The 24,676-nt window shown below is 53.4% G+C and overlaps 1 protein-coding gene across 1 annotated transcript in view; it reads left to right on the top strand.

The window, feature by feature from the left end:
* LOC135816221 (leishmanolysin-like peptidase) overlaps positions 1-24,676 on the top strand; it is a 57,585-nt gene that overhangs the window by 5,224 nt on the left and 27,685 nt on the right. Inside the window, exons 4-9 of the mRNA XM_065329626.1 lie at positions 12,760-12,839; positions 15,469-15,589; positions 15,964-16,145; positions 17,257-17,362; positions 18,619-18,731; positions 24,153-24,288. Coding sequence (XP_065185698.1) covers positions 12,760-12,839; positions 15,469-15,589; positions 15,964-16,145; positions 17,257-17,362; positions 18,619-18,731; positions 24,153-24,288 — 738 coding nt within the window. The remainder of the gene's footprint in view (positions 1-12,759; positions 12,840-15,468; positions 15,590-15,963; positions 16,146-17,256; positions 17,363-18,618; positions 18,732-24,152; positions 24,289-24,676) is intronic.

Raw genomic sequence — 24,676 nt, 5'->3', positions numbered from 1 at the left:
TAGTGTACACACTGTACACACACTGTACACACACTGTACACATACTGTGCACATAGTGTGCACACTGTACACATACTGAACATAGTGTGCTGCCTGTGCAGTTGGCATAGGATCCCCACCTTTCATTGTGACTTGGCACATTACACCATCACCCTGGACATCACACCAACACACACGTACACACACGCACGCGCACACACACACACACACACACACACACTACTAGTGACTTTTGTTCATAGATGCGTCTAATGCATTTAATGCTGTTAACAGACAGGCAGCGCTTCATAACGTTCCTCGAGTGTGTCCTGCCGTTTCCACAATCTTCCAAAACACATATGGCGCTCCAATATCGTTGTTTCTGCCGGGTGGTGACAGGATCTTGTCTCGAGAGGGTACTTGCCAGGGCGATCCTTTGGCCATGGCACTGTTTGCGCTGGCTATTAGCCCTATGATCAGACGCCTGTCAAGTGACCACCCATCTATTGGCCAGTGCTGGTATGCGGATGACGGCGAGGCTGGTGGAAGGATGATGGACGTGCACAAGTTTTGGTTGGCTTTGTCTGACATTGGACCGGAGTATGGTTATTTCCCCAATGCCTCAAAGACGACACTCCTTGTCAAGCCGGATTTGGAGCGGGCGGCCGTTGACATGTTCGATGCCACTGGTATTGCAATACGAACCGGTGGAGCGAGGTACCTGGGAGGTGCTGTTGGCCAGTCGACGTTCATTGCCGATAATCTCGATAGCCACATTGCGAGTTGGGTGCGGGAGATGAGCCTCTTGGCTGACATCTCGCTTACACAGCCTCACGCCGCATATTCCGCATTTGTCCGTGGTATGAAGAGCAAGTGGAATTATCACATCCGAAGTCATCCAGGGTCGGCTTCTTCGTACAGACCACTGGATGATGTCATAAATAATAAATATATCCCTACCTTAACTGGCCGGACGGAGGTTTCTGATTCGGAGCGGAAGCTGCTGGCATTACCAGTGCGATATGGTGGCCTCGCTATTCCTGTGGTGTCGGAGGACGCAGAGGTGCAGCGCCGGATAAGTGAAGTTGTCACTGGGCCCGTCGTGCGAATGCTGCGGTCGGGGTCCAGTGAGTTGACGCCGGCTCGGGTTGTTTCCGACACCAGCGTTCTCCGGAGACATCAAAACAATCAACGTGCTGATATGCATAGGACCCAGCTGTCAGAGCTGGCCCCTGCCCTAAGTGGCCCTCAGCGTGTTCTGCTGGAAACCTCCAGAGATGCCGGTGTGGGAAGTTGGCTTACGGCGGAGCCGCTTGCCTCCTGTGGATTCGTCTTGAACAAGTCCGCCTTTCGTGATGCAGTGGCAATTCGTTACGGCTGGCCACTTGATGAATTACCATCATCCTGCGTATGTGGAGCGGCCATGACGCTTGATCACGCTGCAGTATGTCCAACAGGGGGTTACCCAAGTCTACGCCATAATGAGATTCGGGACCTGTTGGCGGAGGTGTTTTCGGCTGTCATTTCTGATGTAAGGATAGAGCCTACGTTGCTGCCTTTGACTGGTGAGTCATTGGATTGTGCCACTGCCAATCGTTCTCCTGAGGCTCGTTTGGACATTTGTGCAAGGGGCTTCTGGTCTCGACAGCAAGATGCATTTTTTGATGTGAGGGTCACCCACCCCTCGGCGTCCTTGCTGTCGAGATCGGATGTACTTGCCCAGTTGTCTCGTAACGAAGCACAGAAGAAACGGGCCTATCTACAACGTGTGATTGATGTTGAGCGAGGCACCTTCACACCTTTGGTTTTCGCGACCAATGGTATGTGCGCTTCCGAATGTTCCCGTGCTCTAAAGAACATTGTTCAGCTCATTGTCGAGAAGCAGCCAGAGCTTAGTTATGCAATAGTAATGTCGCATTTGCGCTGCAGGATCTCTTTTACTTTGCTCCGCTGGCTGATTACTTGCTTTCGTGGGTGCAGAGCTTCATACTGCCGAAAGCGTGTAGCAATTTCATTCCTGGACCAATGCCGTTTGCTCCAGTTGTGAGTGGGAATATAATTATAAGGTCCTCCATGTGCTGTGCACGGAGGCCTTCGGTTAATTTCAATATCTTCCTTTTTGGCCGGCTTTCCAAGTTGCGCTATTGTGAATAGTGATCTGCTTTGATAGTAGTGACTGTTAATATTTGCCTGGATTTGACTCGAGTTTGGATTTTTTCTTCAATCATCTTTCCGATCACATTATCATGGATTTTTCAATAAAGTTCTTTGACTACTACTACTGGTGACAAGCCTCTTTTACGGGCAAAATAGCGGAAACGTGAAATCGTATATCATTGAAGATCAATTCAATTAAAAAAAGAAAACTCCTTTAAATAACGTCAAATCAATTAGTAAATCCAATGTCAAATCCAATGTCAAATCCAATGTCAAAAGAAGAAAACTTTAAACTCAAAGTGAAAATTAAAGTAACAGGTCCCGTCATGTATGCAAGTCTAAGCCAATGTCAATATAAATTACCTGTCATGAATGTTATGAATGGATGTGCATGCATTGTGGAGAACTGTCCGTACACCTATCCAATTCAACGAATAGACACTACTACTACTACTACTACTACTACTACTAGCAGCATGACTGCCCAGAGGGGCAAGTGTCACCCCTATGGAAAATGGACCAGAAAACGGGACTCGGATCACAAGCAGGACCGCGAAGGTCTGGCTAGGTCCTGCTGCCGGCGGAAATTGCATTAACAATGTGGGCAGCTGAGGGGCAGAGCTGCTCTCTCAGCAGCAGATGGTCTCGCACCACGATTGCAGTTGTGACGCTTGAACCCGGCCACAGAACGGAAGTATCGCTGACATGTTGGGCAGTGCTGCTGGCAACAAGCTGAAAGTGGCACAGACAGACTGACTGTTGGTGTAGGAGAACTCGTGACAGGCTGGCATCGATGAACAGAGTAGCCACCCTTGCTGCGGAACCACCTCTGGCAGTTCTGGCATTGCACTGATCCACGCTGGAGCTGGATGGGAAGCCGTCTCTGAGTGGTGCACTTGTGCCGCGTTCTATCGGAGACCCGTGAGAAGTTCCGGTCACACACTGCGCAATGCACAGACTTGGGCATGGTGGAGCTCGACTGAGGGGCAACCCGTACTTCCCTCCACTGTTGGCGGTCCTGAGCAAGGATGAACCTCTGAGATGGCTGTTGCAGTGCAAACTTGAGGTCGGTCATCACCGTGTCTTTGCACCGTCGCCGGGGACCACAAAACGGCCGAGGCACAGGTAGCCACCCAAAGAGGAGTTGGAGGGGGTGCGATCCTCATCCATACGCGCAACGTGCCCAGTCCATTCCAGACGCCGATTGCGGAGGCGTGTAGACATCAGTACTGGGTCTCCCCAACGGTTCCGCAGGTCTGTGGATGACAGCCGCTCGGACCACTGACGAGGCTTGGTGATGCTGAGGACAGCCCGGATGCATTGATGGTGGAATTTATCCAAACTTCTGATATCCCGTTGGAGTGGGGTCCAACACTCTCCGCCATACAGTAATATTGAGGAAACGCAGGCCATGTACAGGTGGCGTTTACTAGAGAGGGACAGAGATCTGTCAGTGAATACCTTCTGGAGGGCTCCGAAGGGCCTTTGAGGCTTCGGCAATACGGCGCTTGATGTCGGATGAAGAACGACTGTCAGGGGTCACTATGGATCCTAGGTAAGTGAACTTCGGCACGGCTTCGATAGTGCCAAGAGGGAGAACGATGTCAGCCGAGTCTTCAGCAGAGATCCCATGACCCGCCGTCATGATCTTCGTCTTGGCGATGCTCACAGTTAGTCCAAATTCTCGGGCAACACTACAGAAGAGCTCCACACCAAACTCAGCATCACTACGGCATTCAGGCACGAGAACGGCATCATTAGCATACTCCAGGTCACTAACAGACAGTGACTCGCCAGCCCTGCGCGATGATGAGCGGGGGTAGAGTTGGCCATCGATGGTAAACTGGATGCTGACAGAGTGACTACAACCTGCATCCTTTAGCCGGGCACGCCATGTCTCAACAACCACCCCGAAGTACAGGTTAAAGAGAACTGGTGCCATGACACATCCTTGTCGGAGACCATTAACCACAGGGAACCCATCAAAGGTGGAGTTGCCAACTCGGACCGAGGCAGAGGTAGAGGTGTGGAAAGCCTTAATCAGGGCCACTAGCTGTTGCGGAACCCCAAGTCGGCCCAAGGCGACCCAGAGAGCAGCGCGTGGTACAGAATCGTACGCCTTTTTCAAATCCACAAACACACAGAAGAGCTGCTGACGATGTTCGTATGCTTTCTCGATTAGCTGGCGGAGCGAGAAGATGGCATCAACACAGCCCCTGCCTGGCCGAAAGCCGCTCTGGGACTCTGGGAGTTCCGACTCAGCCAACAACTGCAGGCGATCTTGAATCATGCGGCCACACACCTTGCCAACAACATCAAGACGGGCAATACCCCGCCAATTATCACATTTGGACAGGCTGCCCTTCTTGGGAACAGGAACCAAATCGGCATCGCGTCATTCCTGCGGAACAGTGGCCGTCGTCCAAGCAAGTTGGACGAGATCCAGCAATGCGTCCAGGGAATCATGGCCACCTGCTTTCACAAGCTCGGGGACTATACGCGAGGAACCTCCAGCTTTGCCATTTGCAAGGTGTCTGATGGCGACGACAAGGTCTTCCATTGTTGGTGTGACTGCCAGAGACTCGTCAGGCTCACGTTGGGGGATGTTAGCAACGGTGGAGGCATTGAAGGTGCTGGGAACATTGAGCAAGTTCGAGAAGTGAGTGGACCAGCAGTCTTCCTGCTCCTCCAAGGACGTGCAAACTAAGCCCTCAGCATTACGGACCGGATGGATGGTGACGGATCGGAGTCCTGAATAGCACCGTTGAATGTCTCGGATGGCGGACCAAACGTGCTTACTGCTAAATTTGCCACGCTCCACAGTGCTAGCTCTCTGCTCCAACCATGCACTCTTCGCTGCACCAACTGCGGTACGACACACATACACACACACACACACGCACGCACGCATGTACGCACGCACACACACACACATATATACACACACGTACACACACATACACACACACGTGCACACACACACACACACACACACACATGCACACACAGACACACACACACACACACACACTATACAATAATGCCCATCCGGAGATGATGGCAGGTCCTGAAAGGACCGACAGTGTTTCAGTCACGCGGAACAGATTTTTGAGTGGCGAGTGAGGTCCTGGTGACGGTGAAAATCTCGGCCGCAGTGGCACCTGAAGTCCCGAGACACAGGTTTAGGCGGCTGGATGGTGTTGCAGGCCAGTCTCCATGCACGGCGGTCCTCGCCAGTCTCCATGCACGGCGGTCCTCGCCAGTCTCCATGCACGGCGGTCCTCGCCAGTCTCCATGCACGGCGGTCCTCGCCAGTCTCCATGCACGGCGGTCCTCGCCAGTCTCCATGCACGGCGGTCCTCGCCAGTCTCCATGCACGGTGATCCTCGCCAGTCTCCATGCACGGTGATCCTCGCCAGTCTCCATGCACGGCGGTCCTCGCCAGTCTCCATGCACGGCGGTCCTCGCCAGTCTCCATGCACGGTGATCCTCGCCAGTCTCCATGCACGGCGGTCCTCGCCAGTCTCCATGCACGGTGATCCTCGCCAGTCTCCATGCACGGTGATCCTCGCCAGTCTCCATGCACGGCGGTCCTCGCCAGTCTCCATGCACGGCGGTCCTCGCCAGTCTCCATGCACGGCGGTCCTCGCCAGTCTCCATGCACGGCGGTCCTCGCCAGTCTCCATGCACGGCGGTCCTCGCCAGTCTCCATGCACGGCGGTCCTCGCCAGTCTCCATGCACGGCGGTCCTCGCCAGTCTCCATGCACGGCGGTCCTCGCCAGTCTCCATGCACGGCGGTCCTCGCCAGTCTCCATGCACGGCGGTCCTCGCCAGTCTCCATGCACGGTGATCCTCGCCAGTCTCCATGCACGGTGATCCTCGCCAGTCTCCATGCACGGCGGTCCTCGCCAGTCTCCATGCACGGCGGTCCTCGCCAGTCTCCATGCACGGCGGTCCTCGCCAGTCTCCATGCACGGTGGTCCTCGCCAGTCTCCATGCACGGTGGTCCTCGCCAGTCTCCACGCACGGCGGTCCTCGCCAGTCTCCATGCACGGTGGTCCTCGCCAGTCTCCATGCACGGCGGTCCTCGCCAGTCTCCATGCACGGCGGTCCTCGCCAGTCTCCATGCACGGCGGTCCTCGCCAGTCTCCATGCACGGCGGTCCTCGCCAGTCTCCATGCACGGCGGTCCTCGCCAGTCTCCATGCACGGCGGTCCTCGCCAGTCTCCATGCACGGCGGTCCTCGCCAGTCTCCATGCACGGCGGTCCTCGCCAGTCTCCATGCACGGTGGTCCTCGCCAGTCTCCATGCACGGTGGTCCTCGCCAGTCTCCATGCACGGTGGTCCTCGCCAGTCTCCATGCACGGTGGTCCTCGCCAGTCTCCATGCACGGTGGTCCTCGCCAGTCTCCATGCACGGTGATCCTCGCCAGTCTCCATGCACGGAGGTCCTCGCCAGTCTCCATGCACGGCGGTCCTCGCCAGTCTCCATGCACGGTGATCCTCGCCAGTCTCCATGCACGGCGGTCCTCGCCAGTCTCCATGCACGGCGGTCCTCGCCAGTCTCCATGCACGGCGGTCCTCGCCAGTCTCCATGCACGGCGGTCCTCGCCAGTCTCCATGCACGGCGGTCCTCGCCAGTCTCCATGCACGGCGGTCCTCGCCAGTCTCCATGCACGGCGGTCCTCGCCAGTCTCCATGCACGGCGGTCCTCGCCAGTCTCCATGCACGGCGGTCCTCGCCAGTCTCCATGCACGGCGGTCCTCGCCAGTCTCCATGCACGGTGATCCTCGCCAGTCTCCATGCACGGTGATCCTCGCCAGTCTCCATGCACGGCGGTCCTCGCCAGTCTCCATGCACGGCGGTCCTCGCCAGTCTCCATGCACGGTGATCCTCGCCAGTCTCCATGCACGGCGGTCCTCGCCAGTCTCCATGCACGGTGATCCTCGCCAGTCTCCATGCACGGTGATCCTCGCCAGTCTCCATGCACGGCGGTCCTCGCCAGTCTCAATGCACGGCGGTCCTCGCCAGTCTCCATGCACGGCGGTCCTCGCCAGTCTCCATGCACGGCGGTCCTCGCCAGTCTCCATGCACGGCGGTCCTCGCCAGTCTCCATGCACGGCGCTCCTCGCCAGTCTCCATGCACGGCGGTCCTCGCCAGTCTCCATGCACGGCGGTCCTCGCCAGTCTCCATGCACGGCGGTCCTCGCCAGTCTCCATGCACGGCGGTCCTCGCCAGTCTCCATGCACGGTGATCCTCGCCAGTCTCCATGCACGGTGATCCTCGCCAGTCTCCATGCACGGCGGTCCTCGCCAGTCTCCATGCACGGCGGTCCTCGCCAGTCTCCATGCACGGCGGTCCTCGCCAGTCTCCATGCACGGTGGTCCTCGCCAGTCTCCATGCACGGTGGTCCTCGCCAGTCTCCACGCACGGCGGTCCTCGCCAGTCTCCATGCACGGTGGTCCTCGCCAGTCTCCATGCACGGCGGTCCTCGCCAGTCTCCATGCACGGCGGTCCTCGCCAGTCTCCATGCACGGCGGTCCTCGCCAGTCTCCATGCACGGCGGTCCTCGCCAGTCTCCATGCACGGCGGTCCTCGCCAGTCTCCATGCACGGCGGTCCTCGCCAGTCTCCATGCACGGCGGTCCTCGCCAGTCTCCATGCACGGCGGCCCTCGCCAGTCTCCATGCACGGTGGTCCTCGCCAGTCTCCATGCACGGTGGTCCTCGCCAGTCTCCATGCACGGTGGTCCTCGCCAGTCTCCATGCACGGTGGTCCTCGCCAGTCTCCATGCACGGTGGTCCTCGCCAGTCTCCATGCACGGTGATCCTCGCCAGTCTCCATGCACGGAGGTCCTCGCCAGTCTCCATGCACGGCGGTCCTCGCCAGTCTCCATGCACGGTGATCCTCGCCAGTCTCCATGCACGGCGGTCCTCGCCAGTCTCCATGCACGGCGGTCCTCGCCAGTCTCCATGCACGGCGGTCCTCGCCAGTCTCCATGCACGGCGGTCCTCGCCAGTCTCCATGCACGGCGATCCTCGCCAGTCTCCATGCACGGCGGTCCTCGCCAGTCTCCATGCACGGCGGTCCTCGCCAGTCTCCATGCACGGCGGTCCTCGCCAGTCTCCATGCACGGCGGCCCTCGCCAGTCTCCATGCACGGCGGTCCTCGCCAGTCTCCATGCACGGCGGTCCTCGCCAGTCTCCATGCACGGCGGTCCTCGCCAGTCTCCATGCACGGTGGTCCTCGCCAGTCTCCATGCACGGTGATCCTCGCCAGTCTCCATGCACGGTGATCCTCGCCAGTCTCCATGCACGGCGGTCCTCGCCAGTCTCCATGCACGGCGGTCCTCGCCAGTCTCCATGCACGGTGATCCTCGCCAGTCTCCATGCACGGCGGTCCTCGCCAGTCTCCATGCACGGCGGTCCTCGCCAGTCTCCATGCACGGCGGTCCTCGCCAGTCTCCATGCACGGCGGTCCTCGCCAGTCTCCATGCACGGCGGTCCTCGCCAGTCTCCATGCACGGCGGTCCTCGCCAGTCTCCATGCACGGCAGTCCTCGCCAGTCTCCATGCACGGCGGTCCTCGCCAGTCTCCATGCACGGTGGTCCTCGCCAGTCTCCATGCACGGTGATCCTCGCCAGTCTCCATGCACGGCGGTCCTCGCCAGTCTCCATGCACGGCGGTCCTCGCCAGTCTCCATGCACGGTGATCCTCGCCAGTCTCCATGCACGGCGGTCCTCGCCAGTCTCCATGCACGGCGGTCCTCGCCAGTCTCCATGCACGGCGGTCCTCGCCAGTCTCCATGCACGGCGGTCCTCGCCAGTCTCCATGCACGGTGATCCTCGCCAGTCTCCATGCACGGTGATCCTCGCCAGTCTCCATGCACGGCGGTCCTCGCCAGTCTCCATGCACGGCGGTCCTCGCCAGTCTCCATGCACGGCGGTCCTCGCCAGTCTCCATGCACGGTGATCCTCGCCAGTCTCCATGCACGGTGATCCTCGCCAGTCTCCATGCACGGCGGTCCTCGCCAGTCTCCATGCACGGCGGTCCTCGCCAGTCTCCATGCACGGCGGTCCTCGCCAGTCTCCATGCACGGCGGTCCTCGCCAGTCTCCATGCACGGCGGTCCTCGCCAGTCTCCATGCACGGCGGTCCTCGCCAGTCTCCATGCACGGCGGTCCTCGCCAGTCTCCATGCACGGCGGTCCTCGCCAGTCTCCATGCACGGCGGTCCTCGCCAGTCTCCATGCACGGCGGTCCTCGCCAGTCTCCATGCACGGCGGTCCTCGCCAGTCTCCATGCACGGCGGTCCTCGCCAGTCTCCATGCACGGCGGTCCTCGCCAGTCTCCATGCACGGCGGTCCTCGCCAGTCTCCATGCACGGCGGTCCTCGCCAGTCTCCATGCACGGTGATCCTCGCCAGTCTCCATGCACGGTGATCCTCGCCAGTCTCCATGCACGGCGGTCCTCGCCAGTCTCCATGCACGGCGGTCCTCGCCAGTCTCCATGCACGGCGGTCCTCGCCAGTCTCCATGCACGGCGGTCCTCGCCAGTCTCCATGCACGGCGGTCCTCGCCAGTCTCCATGCACGGCGGTCCTCGCCAGTCTCCATGCACGGCGGTCCTCGCCAGTCTCCATGCACGGCGGTCCTCGCCAGTCTCCATGCACGGCGGTCCTCGCCAGTCTCCATGCACGGCGGTCCTCGCCAGTCTCCATGCACGGCGGTCCTCGCCAGTCTCCATGCACGGCGGTCCTCGCCAGTCTCCATGCACGGCGGTCCTCGCCAGTCTCCATGCACGGCGGTCCTCGCCAGTCTCCATGCACGGCGGTCCTCGCCAGTCTCCATGCACGGCGGTCCTCGCCAGTCTCCATGCACGGTGGTCCTCGCCAGTCTCCATGCACGGCGGTCCTCGCCAGTCTCCATGCACGGCGGTCCTCGCCAGTCTCCATGCACGGCGGTCCTCGCCAGTCTCCATGCACGGCGGTCCTCGGCTAGGCTGTATCAGTCATTGATGTGGCGTTCCTCTAGGTCAATCACGATGTTGTCACGCCAACGCTTGCGAGGCCCGTGGCGAGGGCGCGTCTTCTGGAGCTCACCAAACACACACACACACACACACACACACATACACTCACACACATACACACACACACACATATACACACACACACACATACACACACATACACACACACACACACTCACACACACACACACACATACACACACACACACACACACACACACACACACCTGGTCCTGGTCCTGGTAAACACTGCCATTACGGTCACGTGTCCCCTTACGGGGCCGACAATATAGAACGACGAGCGGGACCATGTTCGAGAGAGCCATCTCCAGCAGCTATGGCTCTGGCTTATCATCGGAAACGATTCCTCTCACGGCTGCCGCTAGAACTGGTCCATCACTCTCCACAACAGAGCGAACATTCCATGAGCCAACGCTCAGAGTCGTTCCAAGTCGTCGTCTTCGTGCGGAAGTTTGCTCCACTCGCGGGCTTGCAAAGCCTCGCGAAGGACTCCGAGGTGGGGGCGACGAGGAGAGTGTCGGCATCGTAACTATCCGACCAAGTCTCCTGTCGGTGAATACCCCACCTCAGGCACTGTTGGCCTGGACGGCAGGGGACACCCCAGGCCGTCCACACCGGCGAGAACAAGCACGGACGGAGGCCAGAAACAAGAGCCCGGAAAAGTACAACCGTCCTCCACCAGAGCAGAGAACACACACATTGTCAAGATGTTCAACTATTTGAAAGATTTTCTTATCGTCGGAAACGATTCCGCTCACGGCGGCCGCTCGAACTGGTCCATCACTCTCCACAACAGAGCAAACATTCCATGAGCCAATGCTTAGAGTCGTTCCAAGTTGTCGTCTTCGTGCGGTAGTTTGCTCCACTCGCGGGCTTGCAAGGCCTCGCGAAGGACTCCGAGGTGGGGGCGACGAGGAGAGTGTCAGCATCGTAACTATCCGATCAAGTCTCCTGTCGATGAATACCCCACCTCAGGCACTTTTGGCCTGTATGGCTGGGGACACCCCAGGCCGTCCACAACGGCGAGAACAAGCACGGACCAAGGCCAGAAACAAGAGCCCGAAAAAGTACAACCGTCCTCCACCAGAGCAGAAAACACACACACACACATACACACACATACACACACACACACACACACACACACTGTATGTGTAAGTGCTATGTAAACCTAAAGAGTAAAGACAACTGTTTCTGCTGATTAGTCCGTTCCATTTCATACTGATTTTCACTTCTGTTGTTAGAGTTTATCTTATCTCTCTTTTCGTTGTACTTTGGATGAGCTTGAAGCCCTGTGTGAGTAGTGACAATACACATCCTACTGGCCAACTTGTCCCAGTACATTGCATGGTACATTCATCCACTTTGGCTTTTCAGAATCAGTTTGCTTCATGATACACTGTACATCGGTATCAGCAATTCAGCTATTACAGGCTGCGACAGAGCTCTCGGCCATTGAAGAAAATAACGCAATAACATACGACCAACTGTTTGTTTCTACCAGCGTTATTGTACCGTCGACACAGCTCTGACGACGATATACTGGGCGAATGCCGCGGGGCCTCCCAGCGCGTCAGCGGCAGTGGGTGATGGGCAGATGACGACAAGGTAGCTTGCGGACAACATTGGTGGCATGAAGCCTAGTGACTGCCAAGCGTCTTGGCGCGGCAGGCGAGCAGTGCAGTGTCATGCCCCAGGGGCTGCTGTGGCTGTCGATTTCGGCGGGTCGTGAGGTGCGTTTGCAGGCCTTCATGGCACTCGGACAAGTGAAATACACAGACTCTCACTAGCTACACAGTACACTGATTCTGGCACGTTATTTCGGCATTGATAGTCATGCTTATAGTGATTGATTTTCCGCGCCGAATTTCTGACGCTGCATGCATGTCCCATGCGCATCAACAGTACTTCACACTTTCCTATCCCGTGTTATCACCTCAGCTATGCCAGTTTTGTATGTGGAAACCCTATATTATAATAGCAGTTTAGTCTATATTTTTAAACATTCAACATCTACCTTCACTGATGAGCTATGTACTAAGTATTAGCGAAACAGCTGTCTGAAGGAGTTTATCAATATCGTCTATGGAAGTGTCCTCGCAGTGGTGATGGTTGTGGGCAGGAGGGTCTAGTCGGCTAAAGAGCGCAGTGTAATGGTGGAGGTGACTCAACATGCCCTTATCAGCATCACAACAAATCTGATAGTAACGGTTCAATGTAGCTATTTTGAACTCATGATGAGTGATGTGTATGTATGTGCTAGCGGTATGTCTAACATGACTTGTTCGCTATCATCGCTTTAGCGATGGGCAGGTGTAAGGTGTGTCAGATTTTGTACTGGATGTACATTGTTGTTGTTGTTGTTGTTGTTGTTGTTGTTGTTGTTGTTGTTGTTGTTGTTGTTGTTGTTGTTGTTGTTGTTGTTGTTGTTGTTGTTGTTGTTGTTGTTGTTGTTGTTGTTGTTGTTGTTGTTGTTGTTGTTGTTGTTGTTGTTGTTGTTGTTGTTGTTGTTGTTGTTGTTGTTGTTGTTGTTGTTGTTGTTGTTGTTGTTGTACTGGATGTGTGTGTGTTTCAGGAGCTGGTACAGGAGATGGTCAGTTACTACTCAGTGCGCTACTCTGTTGACCGTCTTACTGCACCAATTCGAATCAGTCCGTGAGTTAGTGTTTTACAGAATTGGTCACTGACTGTGCCTGTTGTATTCCTGTTGTATTCCTTGCTCAATACCTGCAACAGTAGCTAATGCCATATTTGACAATGGATCCGTACTATTGATAACCAGCTGACTATCATTTCCAGTGCATACACACTTGTTTTCTCTCTTTTCTTTTCTTCCCTCTTCGCTACCTTGCTGGGAAGAAATTCTCGCTTGGATATACGCGAAATAAAACATAGTAAAAAAAAGAAAAGAAAAGAAGTTGATAATGTCATGCAGCAGTGCATTGAACGCCAGTAACACCACCATCTCCAGCAGTAGCAGCAACAGTAGCAGCAATAGTAGCAGCAACAGTAGCAGCAACAGTAGGAGCAATAGTAGCAACATTGGCAATCATTTTGCTGGTCTTTGCTCTCCCTGCATTCACATCACGGTGCACAGCAGTAACCGCTAGCAAGAATACGTAACGGTAACCACTAGCAACAGTGCATAACGGTAACCACTAGCAACAGTGCATAGCGGTAACCACTAGCAACAGTGCATGATGGTAGCCGCTAGCAACAGTGTATAACAGTAGCCACTAGCAACAGTGCATAACGGTAACCACTAGCAACAGTGCATAACAGTAGCCGCTAGTAACAGTGCATAATGGTAGCCGCTAGCAACAGTGCATAACGGTAGCCGCTAGCAACAGTGTATAACGGTAGCCGCTAGCAACAGTGCATAACGGTAGCCGCTAGCAACAGTGCATACCGGTAGCCGCTAGCAACAGTGATAACGGTAGCCGCTAGCAACAGTGCATACCGGTAGCCGCTAGCAACAGTGCATAACGGTAGCCGCTAGCAACAGTGCATAACGGTAGCCGCTAGCAACAGTGCATAACGGTAGCCGCTAGCAACAGTGCATAACGGTAGCCGCTAGCAACAGTGCATAACGGTAGCCGCTAGCAACAGTGCATAACGGTAGCCGCTAGCAACAGTGCATACCGGTAGCCGCTAGCAACAGTGCATAACGGTAGCCGCTAGCAACAGTGCATAACGGTAGCCGCTAGCAACAGTGCATAACGGTAGCCGCTAGCAACAGTGCATAACGGTAGCCGCTAGCAACAGTGCATAACGGTAGCCGCTAGCAACAGTGCATAACGGCGTGTAATTATGTACTATAAGGGGCTATCCGTAATTTTCCATCTTTTTCACGAAACGAAAAAGTTTAGTTATGACCCACCCCCACCCACCCACCCCCCTGAAACGAAAAAATTAATTGACTTGAGACTTTGTGCAGAAAATAATCTTGATTGGCTGTTACATGGTTACAACACAGCGAGGCCACATTTTGTGTGACTGTGCAAGTACATGTAAGTACTAAAGTAGTTATGTTTTCTTGGAAGTCGGGTACTACTTCTTGACCATGGAAACATTTATTTACACCTACCACACACATACGCTGGCACCTCTACGTCTAAACACGGGAATTGTACACTTGCAAATCGTCAGAGTTCCGACATTGACATGATACTGCCAAAACAAGTCGACTTCGGAGCGGAAACAAACGCCATAGCTATCACAGACTTCAGTGGTCGTGCCTCGCTCGCAAATGAGAGCAGCATGGCCCCAGAATCGCTGTCGGAAAGCTCCGTAAGGTCGCACGCACGCCGCGCTGCCGTCAATCAGGTACGTAGAAAGTCGATGGCCTAAATTTCCGTCTCTGGAAGACTGTCGACACGGGGATCACTCTCCATGGCGTCCCCACCATAAGCACGATCAGATTCTTCCAGGTACATGTACATTACGACGACATCGTCTTCAGCGGCTGGCGCTCCCCATATTTGCGTGAGAATTTACTTGGCTTGCGCCCCGCTCCGTAATTTGAAATTCTCTTGCATCGGCGGCTGGAACGAAGTATTTATCTATCTGTCGTCGGTCCCAGAGTGAATGACCATGATGACTGCTAGGTCCTCGTCGGAGAAGTCATCCGAGGACGAAAGGAACTCACTGCACTGAGTACAGAGTGGTATCAGTGCATCCATGCACTTGCTGGGCCGCGCGACGTAGACTAGACTGTCGATCTACTTCGATGTACACAATGTATGCATGCATCAATGCATGCAGTGAGCGTTGATTTTTCCGCTTTCGATGTTTTTTCAAAACGAAACCGGTCGCCACCCACCCACCCATAAACGAAACTTTTTCGTTTCGTGAAAAAGATCGATAATTACGGATGGCCCCTAAGACATGTATATATAACGAGGAAGCAAATCTAACGTTTTAACGGATGACATTTCTTCGTTATAATAAGATCCGTTGAGGCCGTACTGCTTCATATATGCTGTGTGTGGATATGGCAGAATACTGCAAGATCGTTAACATATCTTCTCGTTAACCTATGAATTTTGGACAATCGTTAAATTTGCGACTCGTTATAATAACATGTCTTACAGTACATGTAGTAGTCACTGGTACATGGTGCTGGGTGCTGGGTACTGGGTACTGGGTACTGGGTACTGGGGACTGGGGACTGGGTACTGGGTACTAATTAGTTAGTTACTGATCTTGTTACCTACAATCTAGCTGATGTCCTGTTATGCGCCTTCTCTAATATCCTGTTATGTGCCTTCTTTCCGTCCCGTAGATCCTGCGCTGGTGGAAACTATTTCCCCACCAAAAGTGACTCAACTAAGATAGCGTGTAGAGAATCATGTACTGTCACTACCAAATGTGGTCTGGCTGTTGTCAAGCCAGTACATCTCAAGGTCAGCTGACGGCATTGAGGTGCTCATTTGAACAGTCGTACATAGTCATTTGCCAACATGTTCACACTTTCTATTGTATTCTGGTGTTCTATTGTATTCTGGTGTTCTATTGTATTCTGGTGTTCTATTGTTGTCCTGTGTTACTTTTAGAATCAATTTATGCCTGCGTGCACGTGTGTGTGTGTGTGTGTGTGTATGTGTGTGTATGTGTGTGTATGCGTGTGTGTGTGTGTGTGTCTGTGTGTGCGGCGTGCGTGCATGCGTGTTTTAACACCCACCCACGCACGCATGCACGCAAAGTACTTGTTGATGATGATGTTGCTGCTGCTGCTGCTGCTGCTGCTGCTGCTGCTGCTGCTGCTGCTGTCCTGCAGGCGTGCTATTCGTGTCAGGCTGGAGGACTGAACTGTAGGTACAGTGGATCAAATGGCACTGGTGGGACAAATTCCGACATTGTAGTTTACATCAGCGCTAAGCATGAATCACTGTGCGCCACTACTGGATCGTCTACTCTTGGATTTGCACAGCATTGTGCTCAGGAGAGTGTGCTGAATAGGTAGGCATCATCAGTCAAACTGGATTGTGTTTTTTCTCTACTTCATGTAAACACTGATAATGATGAGTGTGTGTGTGCGTGCGTGCGTGCGTGCGTGCGTGCGTGCGTGTGTGTGTGTGTGTGTGTGTGTGTGTGTGTCAGTACAACCCCGGATTCACAGTTTGAGAGCACAAGGCACCATGCCCGCATACCAGTCCCCAACACACAGTACACGGCGTGTATAAACTAGCCTATCCATCCTGTAAACCAGCCTATCAATCCTGTAAACTAGCCCATCAATCCTGTAAACTAGCCTATCTATCCTGTAAACTAGCCTTCCTGTAAAGTTGACTGCAACGGGCAGCCTATAAGCCTAAAAGCGGAATCACATTGTTTCACATTCCACTACCCCCCCCCCCCCCTAACTAATTGTCAGCAGCATGCATTATAGCATAGGTCGCGTTGATCATACTGTGCTATGTAACCATGGTAACAATGATGTGTTACATGTATGCATGCCAGTCTGTCTGGAATAGCCAGCAGCACACACTGACTGCGTTCGATTATGCACTTGAATCGATTCATGAATCCATTCACATGCATTCAAGTCGTTCGATTTTCATGTCATGAGCCCTGGAATCGATTCGAAATCCATTCACCCTATTCACATAGGGAGGTGTGAATAACGCGAATCGATTCATGAATCGATTCGCGGGCATAATCGAACGCACTCGCTGCTTGACTTTGACGACTGGGACAAAACTCGGCTTTCAGTTGACAGCACCTTTGCTGATATTCATTACGTTACCGCTCTGGTTTGTATACTGGCCATAACCATGGCAACACCACTAGTATTGGATTACAGTCAGACCTCGCATAACCGCACACATCTGTTTTCCAAAAAAAGTATCCGGATAGGCGAGGGAACCGGATAATCGAACACACATAATGTACGTATGCATGGCAATTGCTGTAAATCGGTGACCAATGATTTTCTTCCGGATGGCGAGGGATCCGGATAAAAGAGGACCGGATAAGCGAGGTCTGACTGTACTGTTATGGTAGCCATGGGAACAGCAGTAGTATTGGAAATGTTGCTTTGCTCTTTGCTGCGTTTTGGTTACACCTTCAGGCCCATATTTGGTAACCTGAACTTGTGTCCCAATCGCCTGGAGACGTCAAAGAGCGTGCGTCCTCACTTGCGTGGTCTCATACTCCATGAGATGTATCACATTCTGGTAGGTGGGACTAGGGCAATGCTCTGCAGACACTAACAAGTAGTAACAACAATATCCTAATGCTTACATTGTAAAAAGAGAAGAAAACGCTTGAGAACGAGTTATGCAGCAACTACCTACTATCTCTTTTTACATTTATTTAATATTACTGGCTAACTTGTGCCCACAATTTCCATGTCAACAATTTTTTTCCCTTGGCTCACCATCTGAGAAAAGAATTCGGGTGGACACACCCATTCCCATAGCGCTGCACATCACATCCGAACCAGTTCCGTTATTTTTACAACGTTTCGGCACTTGGCCATCGTCAGGTAATAACAATGAATACCGTGGAAGCCACACAAGAGCAGTATATACGCAGAGTGTAGCGCCAAAAAAGATGCGAATTATGTCACCTAGTATGCAGAAGGGGGGGGGGGCAGAGAGAGAGAAAAGGCGCAACTAGCACATCACGGCGGAGAAGCAGCAGAAGGTAGCGCGCATTGTGCTCTGTGAATGGCGTTACGCAGAGTGTAGCGTCAAAAAATAAAATGATGCGAGTTATGTCACCTCTATACAGAGGGGGGAGAGAAGGTGCAACTGTGCACATCACGGAGAAGAAGAGCGTGCCGTTGTGCTCTACGAAGTGAGGGTACATGCCAAATAATTATGGTGTTAATTCTAGCACATTACAGGAGGGGAGCACGGAGCCCCATGCGTCAATGCACTATGAGGTTAAACTTCCATGCCAAACTGTTACCACCAGGGACGCGACGAGGCATCAGGAACAGAATGGATTTGAGTGACCTGCCTCGTATTTTAATTATTCAGTGATATTGAAGTAGCAGCAGGGGAAGCTGAGAAATTTCACAAGTAATAGGAAGTAATAGGAAGAGAGCCTGATCGAGCCCGTCGCAAACTGCGCGAGGCGATTGAGATTCGTGATGCTAAGCCCCATGTGAACATAAGCACCGGATGGGATTTGTTGTGAATGCATATTAGTTAGAGTGTGTGAGGTGGACGGTGTGAAACATCGCAATACGGCCTGCCTGAAAGAGAGTGAATAATAGTAATCTGTGTGCGTGTGTGTCTGTGTGCGTGTGTGTATGTGTGCGTGTGTGTATGTGTGCGTGTGTGTCTGTGTGCGTGTGTGTCTGTGTGCGTGTGTGTATGTGTGCGTGTGTGTCTGTGTGCGTGTGTGTCTGTGTGCGTGTGTGTCTGTGTGCGTGTGTGTATGTGCATGTACACGTGTATGTGCTATTTTGTATTTTGCTCAGGCCATGACACCATCATTATTTGCATTCTACCGTGATGAGAATGGAGCACCCCGTACTAGTAGGGGTATGGATGGCTTTCCCAACTTATCACCTCAGTTCCTGACAACAACCATGTAAGGATATGCAATATGCATACACAACAACCATGTAAGGCTCTGCAGTATGCAACACAACAACCATGTAAGGCTCTGCAGTATGCAACACAACAACCATGTAAGGCTCTGCAGTATGCAACACAACAACCATGTAAGGCTCTGCAGTATGCAACACAACAACCATGTAAGGCTCTGCAGTATGCAACACAACAACCATGTAAGGCTCTGCAGTATGCAACACAACAACCATGTAAGGCTCTGCAGTATGCAACACAACAACCATGTAAGGCTCTGCAATATGCAACACAACAACCATGTAAGGCTCTGCAGTATGCAACACAACAACCATGTAAGGCTCTGCAGTATGCAACACAACAACCATGTAAGGCTCTGCAGTATGCAACACAACAACCATGTAAGGCTCTGCAGTATTTTTTATTTTTTTTATTTTTTTTTATACGAAAGTCCACTATATTCCCGAATATGTGCGAGAAGTGGTGGCGGGGCCAGGCTGCTCTGCCGACCTCAAAGGTCTCGGCGTCTACGCAGACAAAGCGCGCCATAATGCAGTAAAACCATGTAGAGAGGAGGAGGAGGGGAAATGAATAATAGTGAGAAACAAGGACAATGGGTAGATGGTCGTGAGAGAAGCAGAGTGAAAGACAACGTCACATTGTGGTAAGGGGGGGGGGGAGGATGCTAGTGAGGCACTGGTCTAAACCGTTTCATAGGGCGTCGGTGGCTGCTTGCCAGTTCAGGTGCAGCAGATACTTGTTGCATTTTTCTTTGAATAATTGGAGCTGGCTGGGTTGCGGCCGTGCTGGTAGAATGGTCGCTGGTAGGCTGTTCCACAAGGGAATAATGCAGTCTGGGTAGGAACCCTGGAGGCTGCTACGAATGCGCACGGGCAGCGTCGACTTCAGCTGGAGTGGGTGGCAGTGGGCAGTCTCCGTGGCTAACCTAGTGGATCGACCACCCACTGGGCGGGGATTGGCTGGAGGTGGGAGGATGGGCTTCAGGGGGCTTGTTGTTGGAAGGTAAGACAGCTTGAACGTGAACGAAAGCGCAGCAACCAGTCGGCGGTGTTTCAGGCTGGGGAGCCAGGCGCCTGGGCCAATCACCTTCAGTGCCTTGTGCTGGATTTTGTCCAGTCTGGATGTACCTGACCCCATCCACACCAGGCAGCAGTATTCCATTGTTGGCCGCACGAAGCCTTTGTAGACTGCCGTGCGGCCGCTGGAGTCCAACAGGGGCGCAACCTTTCTCAGGAAGTGTAGGCGTTGGGCAGCCTTTGAGGCCACGGCCCGGAGGTGTGCTGCGTAGGACAGTTGCGAGTCGAATGCTATGCCCAGAAGTTTAATTTCCTTCTCTTCAGGAACAGTCACTCCATTGAAGAGCACTGGTGGGAACGCTGGGGGAGGCTTGCGGTGGTCGATGATGAGGGCCTGAGATTTGGATGGCTCGAAGGTGACCTTCCACTTGGAACCCCAGTGGGAGACGGCGTCCACTGCTTCCTGGAGTTGTGCTGCAGAGTCGGATATGCTGGCGGTGGCAGAGATGCACTGATACAGTGTCGTGTCATCTGCATACGTGGCAAGCTCAGCACCAGCAGGCAAGGTGTCCTCGCAGTCATTCACGTACAGGAGGAATAACGTTGGTCCAAGGATGCTACCTTGTGGTACCCCTGCTTGGATATGGTGCAGGGAGGACTCTTGGCCGCCCACAACAGCCTGCAGGCGCCGGTTGTGCAGGTAGCTTTCCAGCCATCCGAGAAGCGGGCCGTCTAGACCGTACACGGAAGCCTTATGCAGCAGGCCAGCATGGCTGACTTTATCAAAGGCGCCTGCTATGTCTATCGCCAAAACATGGGCGGCTCCTCCTAGGCCGGCTGCTCGGGACCATTCACAGTGGAGCTTGGTTAAGACGTCGGCTGTGCTCAGGCCCTTTCTGAACCCGAACTGTTTCGCAGAGATGACATTGTGGGACTCCACGAAACTGGTTATCTGACGATTGACAATTGTTTCCATCACTTTGGATATGATAGACAGCAGAGACACAGGTCTGTAGTGTTGAGGCAGGTTCTTGGATTTCTTCTTGTGAATGGGTGTGACTCTAGCTGTCTTCCAGGATGTCGGCATAACCATGCTGTAGAAGCTAAGGGAGAACAGTTTGGAGAGTGGCTTACTTAGGGGGTCGGCACACATCTTCAGAACTCGCGCGGGAATGCAATCCGGTCCAGTAGCTTTCGATGCATTTAGGCGGCGGAGTTCTCTCTTGACAGTGGCAGGGCGGAACCGAACCGTTGAGAGCTTTTCAGCCGTGCGCTTTGCAACGTGGGGGAAATCAGTCGCTGGTTGGTTCGCGGGGAAGTCGTCGGCGCCCAGGCTGCACTTTGAGGCGAAATACTGCCCAAAACACTCAGCTTTTTCGGCATTCGATACGCATTCCAAACCAGGCTGCGGCGTAAGAGTTGGGATGGACGTGTTTCTGCTGCTGCCACCTGCTTGCTTGATGGTAGACCACCACGAGCGGTCACTCAGGCTAGCTTTGGAGAGCTTAGTACGCAGGGTAGCCAGGCGGGCCACCTTGGCATGCTGGAGGATGTCATTACAACGTAGAGTGGCTGCTGAGGCTGTCTGCCGCGCTGCTGTTGACTTCTGCCGTCTGGCAGTAGCCCAAGCCCTCTCTTTTGCTTTTATGGCATCCGTGCACTCAGGGGTCCACCAAGCTGGATCCGTCGGCCGGGATGTGAGTTGCCGGGATGGGATGAAACGTGACATACCCTGGAGGATAACTTCGGTGATGTTGGCGCACGACTCATCAGCGCTGGTGGTGAAGGCAGTTGACCAGTCATAGGCTAGGAAAAAGTGACAGAGGCGGTTCCAGTCTGCTTGGTTGTACCGCCAGACAGTGCGTGTGGTTTTTGGTTCACGGAACGCAGAGATAGGGAAGTCCATGGTGAGGACAGCGTGGTCAGAGGACCCCAGTGGGGCATGGCATTTCACCTGAACGGGTTCACTGAAGTCAGACATCACAAGGTCCAGGGTGTTGTCTCCACGTGTGGGGATGTTGACATGTTGCTCCAGGCCATGAACATAGCAGAGTTCCTCGGCTGTTTCTCCTGCCGAGGTAGTCTTGGTGCTCCCTAGCCATGCTGCATTGTGGACATTGAAGTCCCCTGCGAGGATAACATAGTCACCGTGGCTGCGGGCCTCATCTAGGTGGGTATCAAGGTATTCGATCAGCTCGGTGTCTGTCCCGGCTGCGGAGCCTGATCGGTAGAGTGCACAGATAACAATCTTGGACCGGCTAGCTGTTGATACAGATATCCATATCACTTCGTGGTGTTCCGTGCTGAACCGGTCCAGGTGCTGGAAGGCCATGTTTGATTTCACCCAGATGGCAACTCCGCCTCCATGAGCGTTTCTGTCATGTCGGATTGGGGGAGCGTATCCGGACAGACAGACCTCACTGTCAGTGACCTTTGCGGTTGAGAATTTTGTCTCCGTAACAGCGATGACATCAGGTGAGGAGCACTTTGCAACATGTGCAAGTTCACCAAGCTTTGACTTTAGGCCAAAAGCATTGGTGAGTAGGAGCCTGAGGAAGCGCTTCATTGGTGACCATGTAGGTCATGTTGTGGCGCAGATCCGTTTGATCTCTTCAGGTCTCCAGCCTCTGGTGGGGAAAGGTGGGAGTTTCTCCGTTTTTGGCCACCAGGCAGTGGAGTGGAGATGATGTCTGCCGGTGGTGGTGGCGGCGGTGGTGGCGGCGGCGGCGGCGGGGAAGAGGTTGAGCCCTGCTGCTGTTGTTGCTGTTGCTGTTTAGTCAGAACACTGGCAGAGGTGCTGTTTCTGCTACTGTGGCAGCGACTGCTGGTGCTGCCCTCAGGGCTGGTTTCAGAGAACCTCCATGGCCTGCAGTATAGGGGTCGTGGCCAGAAGTTGGGCGCTGTAACTGTGGAGAATGAAGTGGTATGCAACACAACAACTATGAAAGGCTATGCATGTGGATACTTGGCGGTTTGGTTTGCCCACGGTGACCAGGTTAATATGGCTAGTATGCACACCTTGGAGGCACGGTCTGGAAGCAGCTAGATTATTGTATCCTCCTCCTCCTCCTCCTCCTCCTCCTCCTCCTCCTGCTGCTGCTGCTGCTGCTGCTGCTGCTGCTGCTACTGCTACTGCTACTGCTGCTCCTGCTGCTGCTCCTCCCTTCTGTCCTTCTCCCGTCCTTTCTTCTCCTTCTCTTTGTATTCCTCTCAGGCCCTCCACCCCGTTTGGCCTTAGACCAGTCAATACCATTTCATTGGCCCAACGAGCTTGGCCAGACAACATTCTTTCACTGATAAGGCCACCCAGGACTTATTCTTTTCTGGCAGCAATTGTTTCTTTGAACATGCTATACCGGGGCGTTGGAAGGTATTAGACATTGGTGTGGCCATGAATGGGTGGAGGGTGCGGGGCCCTCCCCCGGGAAAATTGTAGGGCAATTGGGTCCAAATAGCCCATATTCCATTGCTTCAAAAATCCCGAGATGAAATTTTTGGTGCGGCTTTGGCCGCACTTGCCGCGCCAATTCAGACACCCCTGCTATAAGAACGCAGCCAGATTGCTGAAAGATAAGAATGTCCCCGGCTTACCCCTTGGAAACAATGTTGTAGCGAGCGACTCCACTGTGGGGACTGTCCGTAGAATTTGAAAATAGAAAACCTATGTAGTGACTAAAAGGGGGGGTTGGTTGCAGAAATGTCCGGTGTTTGTTTATTTTATTTTTTGAAAATGACAGGCTGCGCGACCATGATGTGGTGTGGTGGGCAAATTGTGTGAGTATATTGTTGTGTGGTTGCCCAGTCTAACCCCATCAAAAATAATGACTTTCCAGTACATAGCGTCATCTCGTAATGCACCGTAATACGTTGACAAAGTCGTAAAAGTTGCTAGCGTGTGACGCTGTGGACCTTGGCTTTTCTCCGGAACATGCAAGCCCTTCAACCTTTTCGCTACTTGTAGTGCTCGTCACATACTGTAGCAGATCCAGTTTAAGCCAGGGCATAGAGGACACTGTTTGGGGATGTCGTGAGTAAGGCCGCCATAGCTTTAGTCAAGTGCCCACATACATGTATGTACTGTGAGTACACTTACCACCGGTACATGTACGCTTGGGTTTACCGGGTGTTAGCGGCCGTCGTGAGTTCACTTTGGGAACGGACACGATAATTTACTCTTTCGTTTACATGTACATACTGACAAGTGAAGGTTGGAAGAAAACGGCTGCCGACTGACTGGCCCTTGTGAAGCTGAGAGAAGTGACCTGAAACATCGAATTAATTCTGAGCGGGATAACCTCTTTTTTGATTAGATTTGTTTTTGAACGTCTTGTTCTCTAAAATAATCGACGTGTACGTGTTCTCTTCTTGCTCCCGTGCATGGCATCCAGGAATGGTTTTGATTTCCCGGCAAACTCTGTATATAGTTGGTCTGACAGTGTTGTGGACACGACCACTATCCCCTGGCAATCAGCCACTGGAACTACTCAACTCGCCTACTACATCATGAAAACACCGAAAGTCAGAGTAAGGCTACTACATGTACTACAGTTGTGGCAAGTGAAATCCGACACTTGGCATAAGGGACTGCACCGTGCATCCTGCAGCCTCTGCAGCCCTGCATACGTACAGTACATGTGTTGCATACAACTTTATCTGTCTGATGACAGAATTCGTACTCATCACAGTCAAGGTTCAAAAGGTGCTGGCAAATATGAATGGGAATTGGATACCAATACTCCTGACGTGTACCATGTTTGTGAACTGTGTGTATCTAAGCTGTGACCTTTCGACCTGTTTCAGTGTTTGGGATGCATACGGCTCTATAGTACCAATTAGGTGCAGTGCATTACATCATTGATGTCCATTTGAGGCGCTGTCCCCTATGGCAAGTGTCGGATTTCACTTGCCACAA

The sequence above is a fragment of the Sycon ciliatum genome, chromosome 4 (genome assembly GCF_964019385.1).
Source record: "Sycon ciliatum chromosome 4, ocSycCili1.1, whole genome shotgun sequence".
In the NCBI taxonomy this organism is placed as follows: Eukaryota; Metazoa; Porifera; class Calcarea; order Leucosolenida; family Sycettidae; genus Sycon; species Sycon ciliatum.
This window is presented reverse-complemented; position numbering and strand designations above follow the sequence as displayed.